General features: G+C 37.1%; 1 protein-coding gene across 1 annotated transcript; it reads left to right on the top strand.

Annotated features, from left to right (window-relative positions):
* The first annotated feature begins 1,512 nt into the window (after nucleotides 1–1,512).
* prx (periaxin) lies at nucleotides 1,513–16,030 on the top strand. The gene is given in 12 exon segments (XM_057348660.1): nucleotides 1,513–1,592; nucleotides 6,225–6,274; nucleotides 6,372–6,479; nucleotides 6,649–6,774; nucleotides 7,273–7,438; nucleotides 7,675–7,868; nucleotides 7,995–10,322; nucleotides 10,324–10,450; nucleotides 10,453–10,479; nucleotides 10,482–10,658; nucleotides 10,661–10,702; nucleotides 10,921–16,030. Coding segments are annotated over 9 exon segments (7,383 nt in total). The 5' UTR covers nucleotides 1,513–1,592; nucleotides 6,225–6,274; nucleotides 6,372–6,479; nucleotides 6,649–6,738; the 3' UTR covers nucleotides 15,207–16,030.
* The last annotated feature ends 252 nt before the right edge of the window (nucleotides 16,031–16,282 follow it).

Genomic DNA, 16,282 nt, shown 5'->3' with positions numbered 1-16,282 from the left:
AGTTTATGTTCTATCTGGGAAGTATGTCAAATCTGTTTTTGCTTGTGTTGGATTTTAAATGATTGGATTTCTGTAATTTTATGATGCTTAACAGGATCTCTGTGCATCAATCAATGTTAAAGACTTTCAAGAATGTATCATATTTTATATTGTTGCTGTCGGACAAAAACCTTGTCACTCTCATTATTTCATGACTTTTTTTCATAAATCAAAACTATTGATTACCCTACATAATTGTTTTTAGGTTTTACAAGTATTTAATCAATAAAGAGTATTAAAAACAGCTCGTCAACTTTGACAATGCAGTGTTAATTATTAAAAAATTTAAACAAAAATATGTGTTATTTTTATTATAATAATATCAATTATTATTGTTATTTAATTTTTTTATTTTATTTATTAATTTGTAATGTTGTTGGTGTTAAATTGATTATTAATTAAATACTTTTTATTGTTGTTGCTGGAGTAATAATAATAACAACAACAACAATGATAATAATAATTCTTATTCTTATTATTCGTTTAATAAAATGCCTGTCATGACAGCAAATATAAAAATAAAAAATCATACTGTCTTTATGGCACTTACTGTGTATTTTTATAGAATGATTGATGTTATGCATACTGTATGGTTTGCTTTGTTGATGTCATGTGATCACATGTCGATATTTTAATACATCACTGTCACGTGACATCTATGTCCATCTTTCTGCTTCAGATCAGGCTATTCTGCTGATAGATGTGTTAGTTAAACTCGACACCTCACTTTGTGCCAGGGAAGTTGCTGCACTTCATTCACACCTCTATATGCTTAATCTAAGCTTTATCCATTATGCTTGTCTAAAGTCTACTTTTATGTATTTAAACATCAACAGAATCACAACAATGTGAACGCTTTAACCTTTGACACCTGTGAGTAGCTGACTGGAAGCTTCAAGTGCTATTTTGAGTCGATCCACCTGCATATCCCGCAGTAAAGCTAATGAATCTTTTGTGACCCGTTCAGTCATTTAGGCAGCACCCCAGCTTAGCTTCAAGATGGGCGACCCAAATACAGACTCACTGCGACTGGACAGAAAACCCCTAGTGCCAGCACTATCCTCAGCTAGAATATTTGGGTATGAAGCCTGAGAACAGCTGCCAGACCCCCCAAAAAATGAAGCTATAATTTAGCCTAAAAATAAAAGCATAACTTTCTGTTGTATTTTTGGCTTTGGGGGCCAAAATATTTTCAAACAACTTTTCCAAATGTTGAGATGTTTTCAGTTAGTGTCGAGTTTAGTACGCTCTACAGAACCCATGACACAAAAGCTTCTTTCTGTTATTTGTGTTTGTTTGTCGATACTGCAAATTAGACCTCTCACCTCTCCTGCCCTGCCACTCTCTCAGTCTCTGTATACGGGACATGCATGCCAGTGGTTTTATCCAATGGCGTGCTGACCGCCTCCCCTGACAGAGCCCATAATACTACTGCAAATTCTCCTGTCAGTGCGGGTCAGTCAGAAAATAAACTTGCTGTGAGTGGGGGAGAGTTTGTCACTGAGGGAATAACTGACAGAGATCCTAACTGAACAGGGAATCAATAAATAAAGGTAAGTATTTTCTCAGTATGTTCTGTTTAACATTGTTCTTACTTGCTTTGTGTCAGAGTTCATGAACATATCAGATTCTGACATGCACATTTTATTACATCTGTGTATGCTTTCGGCAGAGAACATTTAAAGGGTACCTAAGAGTAGAATAAACAGTAGCTTTCTGTAAAAAGAAGATTTGAATACATTTATTCATTTGGCAGACACTTTTATCCAAAGGGACTTACAAGTAGGAGAGCATATAAACATTTTGTCAACACGCTAAACAGTACCGTTAGTTTACAAACTGAATACAGCATATGAATGTAAGTAGTGCAGTGCAAAAACAACTTCTGTTCAGTATTTTACATGTTCATACATTATATTTGTTCAATCTTTTGCTGCCTTAAATTTTTGGCTTCACAAGTCAATTGTACTTAAAAATTTTGCCTAGTTATAAGTTGCTGTAACTTGTACAGTATGTAAGCATATATTTTTACATCATTTCAACTCATAAAATTATTTCCAACTTCTTATAAATTACTGCAATTCACCACTTGCCAACATTTTAAACAGTCAGATGAATTTACATGATTAAACTATAAATCCTTTAAAAATGTAATTTTTAAATAAAAAATTGAGGAAGCAAAATAGTTACAGTTAGATGAAACTCAGATATTAATGATGATGAGGCTGAACATTTTCACACCGTTTTGAAGTTTATGAGCATCTTAATGTTCTCACGCACATTACTACTGTCACACACACATTGAAATGTGAAAGTGCAGTTGTGTGTGTGTGTGTGTGTGTGCGTGTGTGTGTGTGTGTGCGTGTGTGTGTGCGTGTGTGTGTGTGTGTGTGTGTGTGTGNGTGTGTGTGTGTGTGTGTGTGTGTGTGTGTGTGTGTGTGTGTGTGTGTGTGTGTGTGTGTGCGTGCGTGCGTGTGTGTGTGTGTGTGTGTCTGCTGAGCCTTATATTACTTTAACGCAGTTGCAACAGCTGCAGTCGGGTCACAAGATCAGAGTCTCACTCTACTGTGTGTCCAGGGCCTGAAATGCCATAGTTGAGATAGCACCATGTGATTAAATGCTGCATAATTCCACAAGTTAAAAACAGGACCCGTATAGTATGGGACCAGAAGCAAAACAAACGATTCTGCAGTCAAGTAATTCTGTATTTGATTATTCAAGAATGAATTATTTATTCAATGCTAATCTGAATTACTTTTAAAACTGTTGAAAAGATTTTGAATGGATGGTTTCTGCTGCACTTTAAACCATTGCTAAATTCTCATGAGATTGTGCCATATGATGTTTGATATGTTTTGAAAAACTCTACATGTGTATTTCATGTTCTTGATTGAAATGGATATCCCGAAATTCGCTCCTCCCAGCACTAGTATGGGAATAATGTCTGTGTGTGATACTAGTGGCATTCCTGGCACGTTTAAAGAGTGAGATGTGCTGATGGGACACCCATCGCACCGAGGAATGGGCCAGGGTATGTGGACTTGTTGATGGCGCTAAAGATAGGTTACAATGCCAGTAATATATGAAAAACATTTAAACTAGTTTGAGTCCTGCACGCCTGTAAGATTCTGTTTGGAAGACGAGGTACACAGAGAACACATCTTATAATGCCTTTATCAGTTTACTAATAGTGTGTCAGCCCAGTGGAAAAAAGTTATTTAAATACATTACTGGCTGTAAATTGAATGCATGTTGTATGGATAAAATAATCTGGAATTGGGTAAATTTGATGAAATGTTCATATTAAAATCTTCAATAATAATAACTTTTTGAATATGCACAGTACACAGACATATATTATGTTAACACAGACTAATATTCGGGATTCGATTAATCACGATTAATCGTTTGACAGCCCTATTAAAATGACATAAATACCCACTAAATAAATATTTCAACTGCATTTAATACAATACAACTATATTATGAATTACAATAAACTAAGATTTGGTCTAGTAGGTGTATATATATTTTTGATATTTATTTATTTTTATCCAAATTGCATAATGTGGTATAATATGAAGGCCCAAAGGAAACAGGTGATCATGTCTTCCCAATGTGATGTCGTTCTGGTGGCCTGTATTTGTTTTCTCTCAGAATTGATGTTTGGTGTTTATATTATCCTAAGAAATATTCCAGTTTCCTGTTTGAAGGGAGGCATTTCCTCCTTGACCTCACACACCCTCAGGAGACGCTGCATTTGTATCTCCTGTGAGGCAAACAAAATTGGAAAAAAGATTATTTTAACCATACCAATGTCTTTTTTATCATTTATTTTTATAATCTTATGTCCATGAAATAGTTTAATGGAGTTCTCTTTCTGAAGACCACAGAAATGTCAGAAATCTTTCAGGCTATTTTTGTGAAGCATCATAGCATTCATCCATTCATCGTAGTATGTTTATTCTGGACTTTTCTATCTTGTGACATTTTATTCTGGTGTCATTCCTCCGGAATGAACAGATACACATGCGAGGAACGGTATAGCTGTCATAGCTGCAATGTGTCTATTCTCATAGCAAATGATCTTGTGACTATATTGAATCAACCACAATAGAATTACGTCTCTATCCTCCACTGTCCCATGTAAATGACCGGCTTGTGCGTTCAATGGGATGTAACTGAACAGTGCAGGTTGACGTGTTTGGTGTGAATGTGAGAAAAATTCAATTTGTATTGCATTTTTGTGCAAGAGTGTTTCAAAAGGTCTACGCATGTCCATACACTACTAGTCAATGTTTAGACATATCTACATACATATTCTCCATTCTTTAATACTATTTTTCATATTATGCTATTATTATCATTTTCAAATAATTTTCTGTCTTTACTGTAATAAATACATTTCGGGTGTTTTCAACAACTTAATGATTTGTACTATTGGATGAGTTTCCATGTACACTTGACATTTAATGGATGCTTTTTAAATCACTTGGAAAAGACAGGTACATCAGATATCAGTCACTAATACAGATGCAGTCTTCACCTGAAGTCTGGCTTGTCTGTGACCTCTGCAGCGCTGGTGTTGATAGTGCAGTTGTTACAGAAGCAGATGTAGGTCAGGGCAGCATGTGTTTATATAAAGATCAGCACCGTTCCAGCATTCTGCTCCCTCCTCTCGACACAGAGCATGTCTAGAGTACAGCTGTTTCCTTCAATCACATACACATACAGTATATATATATAAATATTCATATATATATGAATACATAAACGTATGCCAGCACTTAGAACTTACCTGATGTCAACTTTTCCCTGTCAGACTTGCGGTTGCATTCAGGGAATGTATTGCTGCGAGTGAGCTCCATTGATTTTCCAATACCAAATTAACTGAGCTATGCTATGTTAGTATAAGTCAATGATTTTAGAAATCCTGTCAGGAATTTTAAGACAAAACACTGGAGGCATATTTGAGACAAATAACATTTGGTTGGCTATAAACGAGCAACCTCTGAGCAATAAAATGCACCTCTGTCACAATACGCTTAATAAACTTTCACTCTCAAGATCTGTGATGGATCTGTGCCCAGGTTTTTATGAGATGTGCCTGAAAAAAGAAAAACTGTTGGCACAGCATGATAAAAGGACACCTGCTAGCTCTGTGTTGTGCGTCTGTCTTGTGTAACAGGTTACTCGGCGTGGGTGTCTGAGCCCATTAGAGCTCATGTGTACTGCTCGCTAGTACACATTTCTGCATGCTGGTTATGCGTTATGTCATGGCAGGCACAGATACCAGACACCACCACTGCATGAAGAATGAGAAACATGCAGATTGAGAGAGGACACCGTTTGCAGGCCTAGTAACCTGCTAGTAACTTTTTATATGGCGTGATAGGAGAGAAGAGCAGGACTTTCTGTCAGCCTCATAGATAAAAATCACATGCAATGAGGCTGGTGTGTGCTAATGCTGGAGACTTATGAAGATTATATCATAATAACTTGATAAATATATATATATATATTATTTAAGCCATAATGTAATATAATAATAGTTACAGTATATTAGAAATATCAATGACACAAGGTTTTTAAAGATTATACTATTATGATAAAAAAACAATGATCAACCATGGATACAAATATCATCCTTGTGAAATGTTGGGTAAATAAATCACAGCTATTGACCAATCAGCATCAAGGAAACAAAACTATTTTATAATCCTGATCTATCATAGTTGATGAACTAACACATTCAGGTACTTTTGAAAAAAGAAAAAAGAAAAAAGAACAGGCTTAGTTGGATGTAGTTAGAAGTAGTTCATCATCTGCAGTCATTAATAAATTGGAAAAAATAAATATACTGTATCTTCTATAGTGTGTCTGTTTGGGTAGTTGACTGACTATTATGCAAATTAGTCCTATGGTGTGACTGCAAAAATGTAGAAAAAACTAACAATGAAGATAAATCTTTCATGCTATTTTACATGATTAATAATACAAAACAATGTAATATTAACAGTTTGTTTTCTACATTTTGCTATATAACACCATGTATGATTTATTCGCCAACTACCCATTTCTATATCGGATACTGTGGCATATTACATTTTTGAATGCAGTGATTTTAGTCTAACAAGTCTTACAATGCTCCTGAGTCTGATCTTGTAAACCTCCTCTATTTTCAGACTCTGACAGAGAGGATAGTCATGGAAACCCAGAAGCCACAGATTCACCTGTAGGTAGATACCTGTCTAAACCACAAAAAAACACCTCAAAAACAACAGGACATGGTTTTGCATTCTATTCATCCTTGTTTGTCTCTTTATGAACAGGTAAACAACAAAAGGCGATCTCCCCCCTCAGAAAGGCCTCCCTTTGGACCTCATCTTACTCAACACCACAACATCTCTGCAGAAGAACAAGACAGTCCAGAGAGAATTGTGAGCATGCAACTCAATTTCAAACAATACATGAGCTAAAGTACTAAAAACATTACAGAAACATGGATTTTTTGCGATCTCATAGTTTTGTACAGTATGGAAAGTTTGGTTGCTTTCATTCACCTAACCAAAGACCTTTAAAATCCTTATCTTAAAAATCTTTTGCAAGATTCAAAAGGAAGAGCTCCATGCTGAACTAAAACGAGTTTTGAGTGAGAAGAGAAACCATCTTAGAGAAATCAACTCCACAGTCACCGACATGGAGGAAAACTCAAAGAAGGACAGTAATAGTGAGGTAATGTTGCATAATCTGGATGTTTTAAGAGCCTTTTTGAAAGGCAATGTTTATGCCGATGTAAAAATTGATCTCTGAAAACAATCTGGAATGAATGCTTTAGTGTTAGGCTAAGACCAGTGCTGTGTCTGAAATCACCCCTTTACACCCTCATTCAGTATTTCCTACAGTAGGCTACTTCACTGAGTGAATGAAACATGTAAATTTGAATGTGTAGTGGTCTAGCAGACAATTGATAGATACATCTTGGTTGCATGAGTGCACTCAATAACGGTTTCATTCACCGGTTTCAGTCAACGGCTTTCCTCTCAAATAGTGGACTATAAAAAGGTGTGGCGGCTATTTTGGACACAGTCCAGTTTAAAAATACATTAACTTGATTTACAATTTTTGGCCAAAATTGTTTATGTTTTGCAGTTTTCTAATTAAAATGGCCTTTTTTCCCATCTTTACCATCATTAAATGCATTTATTTTATGAATACATGTCTTTATTACAGATAGAGAAGGAAAATCGTTTGTCAGAGCTTGTGGAAGTGGTTGTTGAAACACAGGCCGAGGTTGGGGCAAGTGGTTATAGTGTGGTGGGTGGAGGGGAGCAAGGCATCTTCATCAAAGACGTCTTGAAAGACTCCCCAGCAGCCAAGCACCTCAGCTTACAGAAAGGTACCAAGGGACTGTATTTTACATTACAAAGTATGATGTCAAATACATTATAAAGACTCTTTAGGCCCATGTCGTTCAGAAGACAAACAGGAGACAACCTTAATCTCATTAACTTTAATAAACACTTTTATACTAAATGCGTTTTCAAGTCTTTCTGTATACTGATATGATGTGTTATGAAGGACTAGTGTCAGCTCATGTAAATTGTCATTAATTTTTGTGGTGTATTATTGCAGGTGATCAACTGCTAAGCGCCAGGGTGTATTTTGATAATGTAAAATATGAGGACGCATTCAAAATTCTCCAGTGTGCAGAACCCTACAAAGTGTCCTTCTTTTTAAAGAGGACTGTGCCAGAAAGTGATGTCAGCATACGTCTGGGTGCACAAAATCTTGAACTCAGAAGTCCTAAGGCCAAAATGCAAAGAATGGTACATTCTGATACATTGCTATAAAATATTATTATTTTGACCATTCTGCACTTATCTTTAATAACTTGCATTCATTGAGCTTAAGTAATCATAACACTTGAAGGAATGATTACCTTTGTCTTGCAGAGTGTCAAAAGTGTGAAACTGTTCAAAGCCAAGAAAAAGAGAGGAGGGCGATTTGGATTAAAAAGACTGAAAGAGAACAAAAAAGCAAGAGCACAGCTGGACATCGAAGGTTCACCTGGCAAATCAATGCTCAGTCCTGTTGATGTTGAGTTTGTTTTCCCAAAGTTCAAGATGAGAAAAGGTGTAAAGGCAACTGCAGATGGATCAGGGCAGCTGGAGGGGATGACCACTAGTTCTAGAAAGAAAAGGAAGATCAGATTTCCAAAGATGAAAGAAATGGATGCTGCTGTAGGTGATGTTTCAACATACGAAGGTCATGCAGAGGCCTCTGGAGCTAAGCTAAAGGGCAACGCAAAAGGTGCAAAATTTGGAATTAATTTACCCAAAATTAAAAAGTCAAAATGGGATGCACAGTCTTCTACTGACAACTTTGATGTAAAAGGATCAGTGGCCAAACTAAAACCTCCATCAACAGAGTCGAATCTTAGTATGCATAAGGGCAAAGTTGAAGTCAGGGTCTCTAATCCTGACATTAGTGTTAAAGGAAAGGCACAAAATCCTGAGGCAAAACTGCCTGAGATTAATTTAGATGTGTCTAATACAAAGATGGCAATGCCAAATATCAAACTGCCAAAGGTAAGGCTTTCTTGTAATTCAGATGAAATGGATGGTGAGGCAAGAAAGTACAAAATGCCCACGGGTGACATCAAAGCAGGAAATGTGGATTTGAATCTGGGAGGAGCTGAATTAAAAAAAGGTATAATTCCTGATACAAATGTGAAAGGAAAAAATATAAGCATGGCCAAAGTAGACACTACAATAAAGCTAAACCTTGAGACAAAACAAAAATTTGGAGATGGGTCATTTTCTCTTCCCAAACCTGATATTGCAGTGCCAAATATAGAAACATCGGACGTGGACATTAGTCTTCCTACATTAGAAGTGTTGATACCAAAGGTGACTTTGGAAGAAGGTAAAATTGATGTTGAGACAGCTAGGATCGAAGGCGGTACAAAGCTTGACACTTTAATACCAAAAGGAACAATAGAAAGTACTCAACATATTGATGGAAAAGGAGGACATTTTGAAATGGCAAAATTTGATGTTACCTTGCCTAAGATGAAATCATCAGGTGAAATTGATGTTAAAGGTCCTGAAGTCAAGGGTGGAAAGTTTCACGTGCCCTCTATAGATTTCTCTCTACCAGGAGGAGCAAAAGGAGATGTAAATATTGAAGGACAAACAGGAAAAGGAGGAAGATTGGAAATGCCAAAATTTGACGTTTACTTGCCTAAACTAAAATCATCAGGAGGTGAAATTGATGTTAAAGGTCCTGAAATAAAAGCTGGAAAGTTTCACATGACCTCTGTAGATATCTCTCTCGCAGGAGGAGGAGCCAAAGGAGATGCAAATATTGATGGACAATCAGGAAAAGGAGGAAAATTAGAAATGCCCAAACTCGACGTATCTTTGCCTAAAATGAAATCATCAGGGGAAATTGATGTTATAGGTACTAAAATCAAAGGTGGAAAGTTTCACATGCCCACTATCGATATCTCTCTACCCGGAGCAGGAGCCAAAGGAGACATAAATATTGGAGGACAGGCAGGAGAAGGAGGAAAATTTGAAGTGCCAAAATTTGATGTTTCCTTGCCTAAAATGAAATCATCAGGGGAAATTGACATTAAAGGTCCTGAAGTCAAAGGTGGAAAGTTTCACATGCCCTCTATAGATATCGCTCTACCAGGAGGAGGAGCCAAAGGAGATTTAAATATTGAAGGACAATCAGGAAAAGGAGGAAAATTTGAAATGCCCAAACTTGACGTTTCCTTGCCAAAAATGAAATCATCAGGTGAAATCGAGGTTAAAGGTCCCGAAGTCAAGGGTGGAAAGTTTCACATGCCCACTATAGATATCTCTCTACCAGGAGGAGGAGCCGAAGGAGATGTAAATATTGAAGGACAAACAGGAAAAGGAGGAAAATTAGAAATGCCCAAACTTGACGTATCTTTGCCTAAAATGAAATCATCAGGTGAAATCGACGTTAAAGGTCCCGAAGTCAAGGGTGGAAAGTTTCACATGCCCACTATAGATATCTCTCTACCAGGAGGAGGAGCAAAGGGAGATGTAAATATTGAAGGACAAACAGGAAAAGGAGGAAAATTTGAAATGCCAAAACTTGATGTATCTTTGCCTAAAATGAAATCATCAGGTGAAATCGATGTTAAAAGTCCTGAAGACAAAGGTGGAAAGTTTCACATGCCTACTATAGATATCTCTCTACTAGGAGGAGGAGCAAAAGGAGACATAGATATTGAAGGGACAGGCAGGAAAAGGAGGGAAATTTGAAATGCCCAAACTTGAGTATTCTTGCCTAAAAATGAAATCATCAGGTGAAATTGACATTAAAGGTCCTGAAGTCAAGGGTGGAAAGTTTCACATGCCCACTATAGATATCTCCTACCAGGAGGAGGAGCAAAAGGAGACTAAATATTGAAGGACGAGCAGGAAAAGGAGGAAAATTTGAAATGCCAAAATTAGATGTTTCCTTCCCTAAAATGAAATCATCAGGTGAAATCGATGTTAAAGGTCCTGAAGTCAAAGGTGGAAAGTTTCACATGCCCTCTACAGATATCTCTCTACCAGGAGGAGGAGCCAAAGGAGATCAAATATTGAAGGACAAGCAGGAAAAGGAAGAAATTTGAAATGCCCAAACTTGATGTATCTTTGCCTAAAATGAAATCATCGGTGAAATTGAATTAAAGGTCCTGAAGTCAAGGGTGGAAAGTTTCACATGCCCACTATAGATATCTCCTACCGGAGAGGAGCAGCGAGGAGGAGCCAACAGAGAGCGTAGAAATATAAGTAGAAATGTATATAGAAGGAGCAGGAAAAGGAGAACATATTAGAAATGCCCAAACTTGAGTATCTTTGCCTAAAATGAAATCATCAGGTGAAATCGACGTTAAAGGTCCTGAAGTCAAGGGTGGAAAGTTTCACATGCCCACTATAGATATCTCTCTACCAGGAGGAGGAGCAAAAGGAGATGTAAATATTGAAGGACAAGCAGGAAAAGGAGGAAAATTTGAAATGCCAAAATTAGATGTTTCCTTCCCTAAAATGAAATCATCAGGTGAAATCGATGTTAAAGGTCCTGAAGTCAAAGGTGGAAAGTTTCACATGCCCTCTACAGATATCTCTCTACCAGGAGGAGGAGCAAAAGGAGATGCAAATATTGAAGGACAAGCAGGAAAAGGAGGACAATTTGAAATGCCAAAATTAGATGTTTCCTTGCCTAAAATGAAATCATCTGGTGAAATTGACATTAAAGGTCCTGAAGTCAAGGGTGGAAAGTTTCACATGCCCACTATAGATATCTCACTACCAGGAGGAGGAGCAAAAGGAGATGCAAATATTGAAGGACGGGCAGGAAAAGGAGGAAAATTTGAAATGCCAAAATTAGATGTTTCCTTCCCTAAAATGAAATCATCAGGTGAAATCGATGTTAAAGGTCCTGAAGTCAAAGGTGGAAAGTTTCACATGCCCTCTACAGATATCTCTCTACCAGGAGGAGGAGCCAAAGGAGATGCAAATATTGAAGGACAAGCAGGAAAAGGAGGAAAATTAGAAATGCCCAAACTTGACGTATCTTTGCCTAAAATAAAATCATCTGGACGTGAAATCAATGTTGAAGGTCCTGATATCAAGGGTGGAAAGTTTCACATGCCCTCCATAGATTTCTCTCTATCAGGAGGAGGAGCAAAAGGAGATGTAAATATTGAAGGACATGCAGGAAAAGGAGGAACATTTGAAATGCCCAAACTTGACATATCTTTGCCTAAAATGAAATCATCAGGTGAAATCGACGTTAAAGGTCCTGAAGTCAAGGGTGGAAAGTTTCACATGCCCACTATAGATATCTCTCTACCAGGAGGAGGAGAAGGAGCAAAAAGATATGTAAATATTGAAGGACAAGAAGGAAAAGGAGGAAAATTTGGAATGCCCAAACTTGACGTTTCCTTGCCTAAACTGAAATCATCAAGTGGTGAAATTGACGTTAAAGGTCATGAGGTCAAGGGTGGAAAGTTTCACATGCCCTCTATAGATATCTCTCTACCAGGAGGAGGAGAAAAAGGAGATGTAAATATTGAAGGACAAGCAGGAAAAGGTGCAAAATTTGTTGATCTCTCTCTGCCCAAGATGAAATTAAAAGAACTGAAATTTGAAAGACAAGATAAAAAAGGAAGAAAGTTCCATATTCCGGACATTGACATCTCAATGCCTAAAATCTCCCATAATTTTGATACAGATGCCAATGCTACTGGCACTAAAATAAGTGACCCTGAGGTGACTGTAGGCGGAAACATTAAGCTCCCAACTGTGAAAATACCAACTGTTGACATATCTGCTCCGAAAGTTGACCTGGACTTTATTTACCCAAAGGGTAAAGACAGTGACAGAGAAAATATAGAACTTCTTAAAGCAGAGGGTGGAAGGCCATCCTCTGGGACAAGTTTTGATATTCCAGATGTCTCTTTCAAAATGCCCAAAATTTTGCTCCCTAAATTTGGCAGAAAATTGAAAAGTGGAGAAAAAGAACAAGGGAGTCCTGCATCTGCAGATTTAGACATGGAAGGGAAATTGCCGTCCATGGAAATTGATGGAACGATTAAGAAGACCCCAATTAAAATGGCACCGAAAAAAGGAAAGATCAAAGATGCAGAAATGGAAATGTCCTTGGAGACACTCGAAAACAAAGGAAAGCTCAAATTGCCAGCCATTGAGATATCACTGCCAACCTCAAATATTCCAGAATATGAGGTATTGCTTCCAAAAGCTGAGGTTGATGTATCTGAATCAGATATTCGAAGCTACGAGGGCAGCCTAAAAATCCCTAAAATGCCAACTATTGATATATCAGTTCCAAAAGTTGATTTAGATGTGTCCTTGTCTAAAGTTAAGCTTGATGAGTCAATGGACTCAAACTCTTCTGATTTAAATATTGAAAGTAGTAGGGGTGTAGTACATTTTCCAAATATCAAAATCCCTAAAGTAGACATTTCACTTCCACGTGTAAAATCAGGGGGCACAGAAAATGTTGAGGTGGAAGGTAAAGGTAGCAAAATCAAGTTACCAAAAATTCCAGCGGTGGACATATCTCTACCCAAAGGGAAAACTGATCAAAATAATCCTCATGAACCAGAAGCTGGAGGAGTAGGACACTTCAGTGTGACCGGGGTTAAGATACCAAATGTTGACATAAAGATGGCAACAGTTGATATATCACCTCCCAAAATCAAACCTAAAGACATTATCGCACCAGACGTTCAAACTAGTGAAGGGGAATGTAAAGGCACAACCCCTGGCATCAAATTACCAAAAGTAGATATCTCATTACCTCAAGGTAAAACGGGCAACATTAGTCCTGCAGAACTTAAACTTAGTGGGGAAGCTGGTAAGTTTAGAATGCCAAATATTAATGTCCCAAAAGTGGAAATGACATTGTCACATGAAAAAACAGGAGACATTAAGACTCCTGAAATAGAATTTAGGGCCAAAGGAGAGAAATTCAAGATGCCCGATATAAAAACTCCTACAATGGATATATCTTTACCACATGGCAAAGCAGGTGACCTTGATATTAATATACTAAAGGCAGATGCATCCATTCCAACTACTGATTCTGGCCTGAAGATAACTGGTTTGCCTAAAGAAGGCAAAAAGATGAGGATGCCAGCAATAGACATAGTGGCTCCGAAGGGTGATCTAGAGTTGGATCTTGGTTTATTGAAAGAAGGGGAAAAAAATAAAAAGATGCCTGAAGTGCAAAATATCGAGCTCAGTCCTGATGAATCAAAAGTTAAGGTAAAAGGGGAGAAAGTTAAAGGATCTAAATTTAATATTGGAATGCCCAAATTTAAAGTATCCAGATCAGAAGGTGATGTGACAAAGTCTGTGAAAGAAGATCCAAAAAGTTCTAAAGGAGGAACAGATGCAAACTTGAAGGTTGGTGTACAAGCACAGGAGTCCTCCTTAAATATGTCTAAAATGAAACTCCCTGACGTAGAGATGACAGGTCCCAAAAGACTAATAACGCCAAAGATTCCAGAACTTGACTTTGACATTGAGCCTGTTCAAGTTGACACTAACAATGAAGAAGATAGAAAGCAGACTAGTAAAGTAAAAATTCCAAAGTTTGGAATACCTCTGCCTTCTTTAGTTTCACCTGAAGCCAGTCTCACATCTCAGGTTAAAGGCGATTCTGTATCCATGCACTCTGAGGTGGAGTATGAGGGCCCAAGCATGCCAAAAGTAAGAAAAGCTGTATTTGTTATGGTGAATCAACAAATTGAAAGCACTGCTCTTGTGTGTCATGAAGCAAGTTTTGGAATTGGAGATGAGAAGCTCAAGTTGCCAAAGATTGAATTGAAGCCAAGTGTTAGCAAGTCTCCATCAAATGAAAAGGGGAAATCAATAAGTGATCAAGAGGAGGTAGAAAAAGGGAAGACTGGTAAACTGAAGATGCCCAACGTCACATTTTCATCAGCAAAAACGGGATTATTTGATGTAACACTAAGTGAGTCTGATGATGTAAGAAGTCCGAACCTCAATGATGACAAAGATGACAAAGGAAAGTTTGCAAAGGTCAAAATGCCTAAAGAGTTTTTCTCACCATACTCAAAAGACAAAGTTGAGGAAGAGGAAACAAGTATGAAATTAAGGAAGGAGACCTCATGGGATGTCAAAGAGACACAATCAGGCAAAATGTCTTTCTCAGGTGTCAAGAAGACAACAGAAACGCATGAGGGAAAAGGAGAGGTTAGTGTTTTAGTATCCTCAAAAGCAAGGACTGAGATGCTGGAAGAACGGGAGAGTTCCGAGTCGCCCATACCCTCAGCTGGATTTTTCTCTGTAAGTAAGAGCGAGGAGAGAGGGGAAACAACATGGTTTAAAGTACCCAAAGTCACCCTTAGCCCCCATACTGGCTTCCTTCAGATCACTCCAGAAGGCTCTCCGAAGGGAAGCAGGTCCTCTCTGCCATGCTCTGGTGAAGAAGCCTCTGGAGGTTTCTATGTCAAGATTCCAAGTATAGAATTTCTGACACATGAAATGTCTTCAGAGCAACTGGTTACCAAAACAAAGGGAACTCGAACTGTAGTGACTAAGACGACAAAGTACACAGAGACGAAAAGTAGCAGTTCAAACCTCTAAGCTTCTGATCAGAATTGTAACAGGCAATAGTTAGTAGAATAATATATATTTTTGTATGTGACCATTTTCTTCAGTATTCCTGTTTTTCTCAGACCATTTATAAATAATAAAAATGTTGCAACACAAAAAAATGAAATATTATAAAGACTGCTGATCTCATTTTTATGTTTTGTAATTTGCTGCTCTATAGAACACTTTGAATTGATATATTTGTGAAATATTTCACACACACACATGCTTTGGTGTACATAATACACTTACAACAAGTCTGTGCAGCTAAAGAAAAACAGTTTAAGATATTTAGAAACATTAGGGGTTTCACGTTTTTATTTCAGACCGATGTGCCAGAATTTCACAGTATTTTGAAAACATTGCTTTACTTTTTAATGCCTGGTTTGTCTCTGTGGTTTGTAGTTGTTTTATGGATTTTAAATAATAAGATAGGTATTGTATATGCATGATCTGTACAGATTTTATGACTCTAAACCAAGTCTGTGATGTTGAGTATGTGTTGACTTTTGAGAAAAATCTAAGACTTTTTTCTTCTATTCTCTAATGTGATATTGCAGTGCCATTTCAAGGTTCAGAATATCAAAATGCAAACATGTTTTGTCCTTTATTTGCAAATAACTCCTGTTGACTATTAAAGTAGCCTAAAATACCTGAATTATTATTGTATTTGTATAGTGTTTTAACGGGAGGTTTTAGTACTGAACTGCATGTTTGTGATGTTGTGATGCTTTTATGAAACACATTTAGAAAAATGAACATCATTAAGATGTTTTTGTATAGTGCATATAAACCCTACTCAAATAAAATATTAACCTTCTACTTAGTTTTGTCTGTTGTTATTTTTCCTATGTATTTCTTCATAACTCCACTAATGTGGCAGCACTAATAACAAAAAAAATGCCATTTGGAAATGTCACGGTTGGAAATTCACACAAAAAAATCAAAGATATTAGAAGTTAAGAGAGGTACTACAACTTTTCATAACAGTCAGATAAAATTGCATAGTGGACACAATATACGCTTGAACATATTTTTCTACACTATTACAAAATTTATATTTTGGC

This window comes from Triplophysa rosa, linkage group LG12, assembly GCF_024868665.1.
Source record: "Triplophysa rosa linkage group LG12, Trosa_1v2, whole genome shotgun sequence".
Lineage (NCBI taxonomy): Eukaryota > Metazoa > Chordata > Actinopteri > Cypriniformes > Nemacheilidae > Triplophysa > Triplophysa rosa.
The sequence above is the reverse complement of the archived record's forward strand: the minus strand, read 5'-3'. Positions and strand labels throughout refer to the sequence as shown.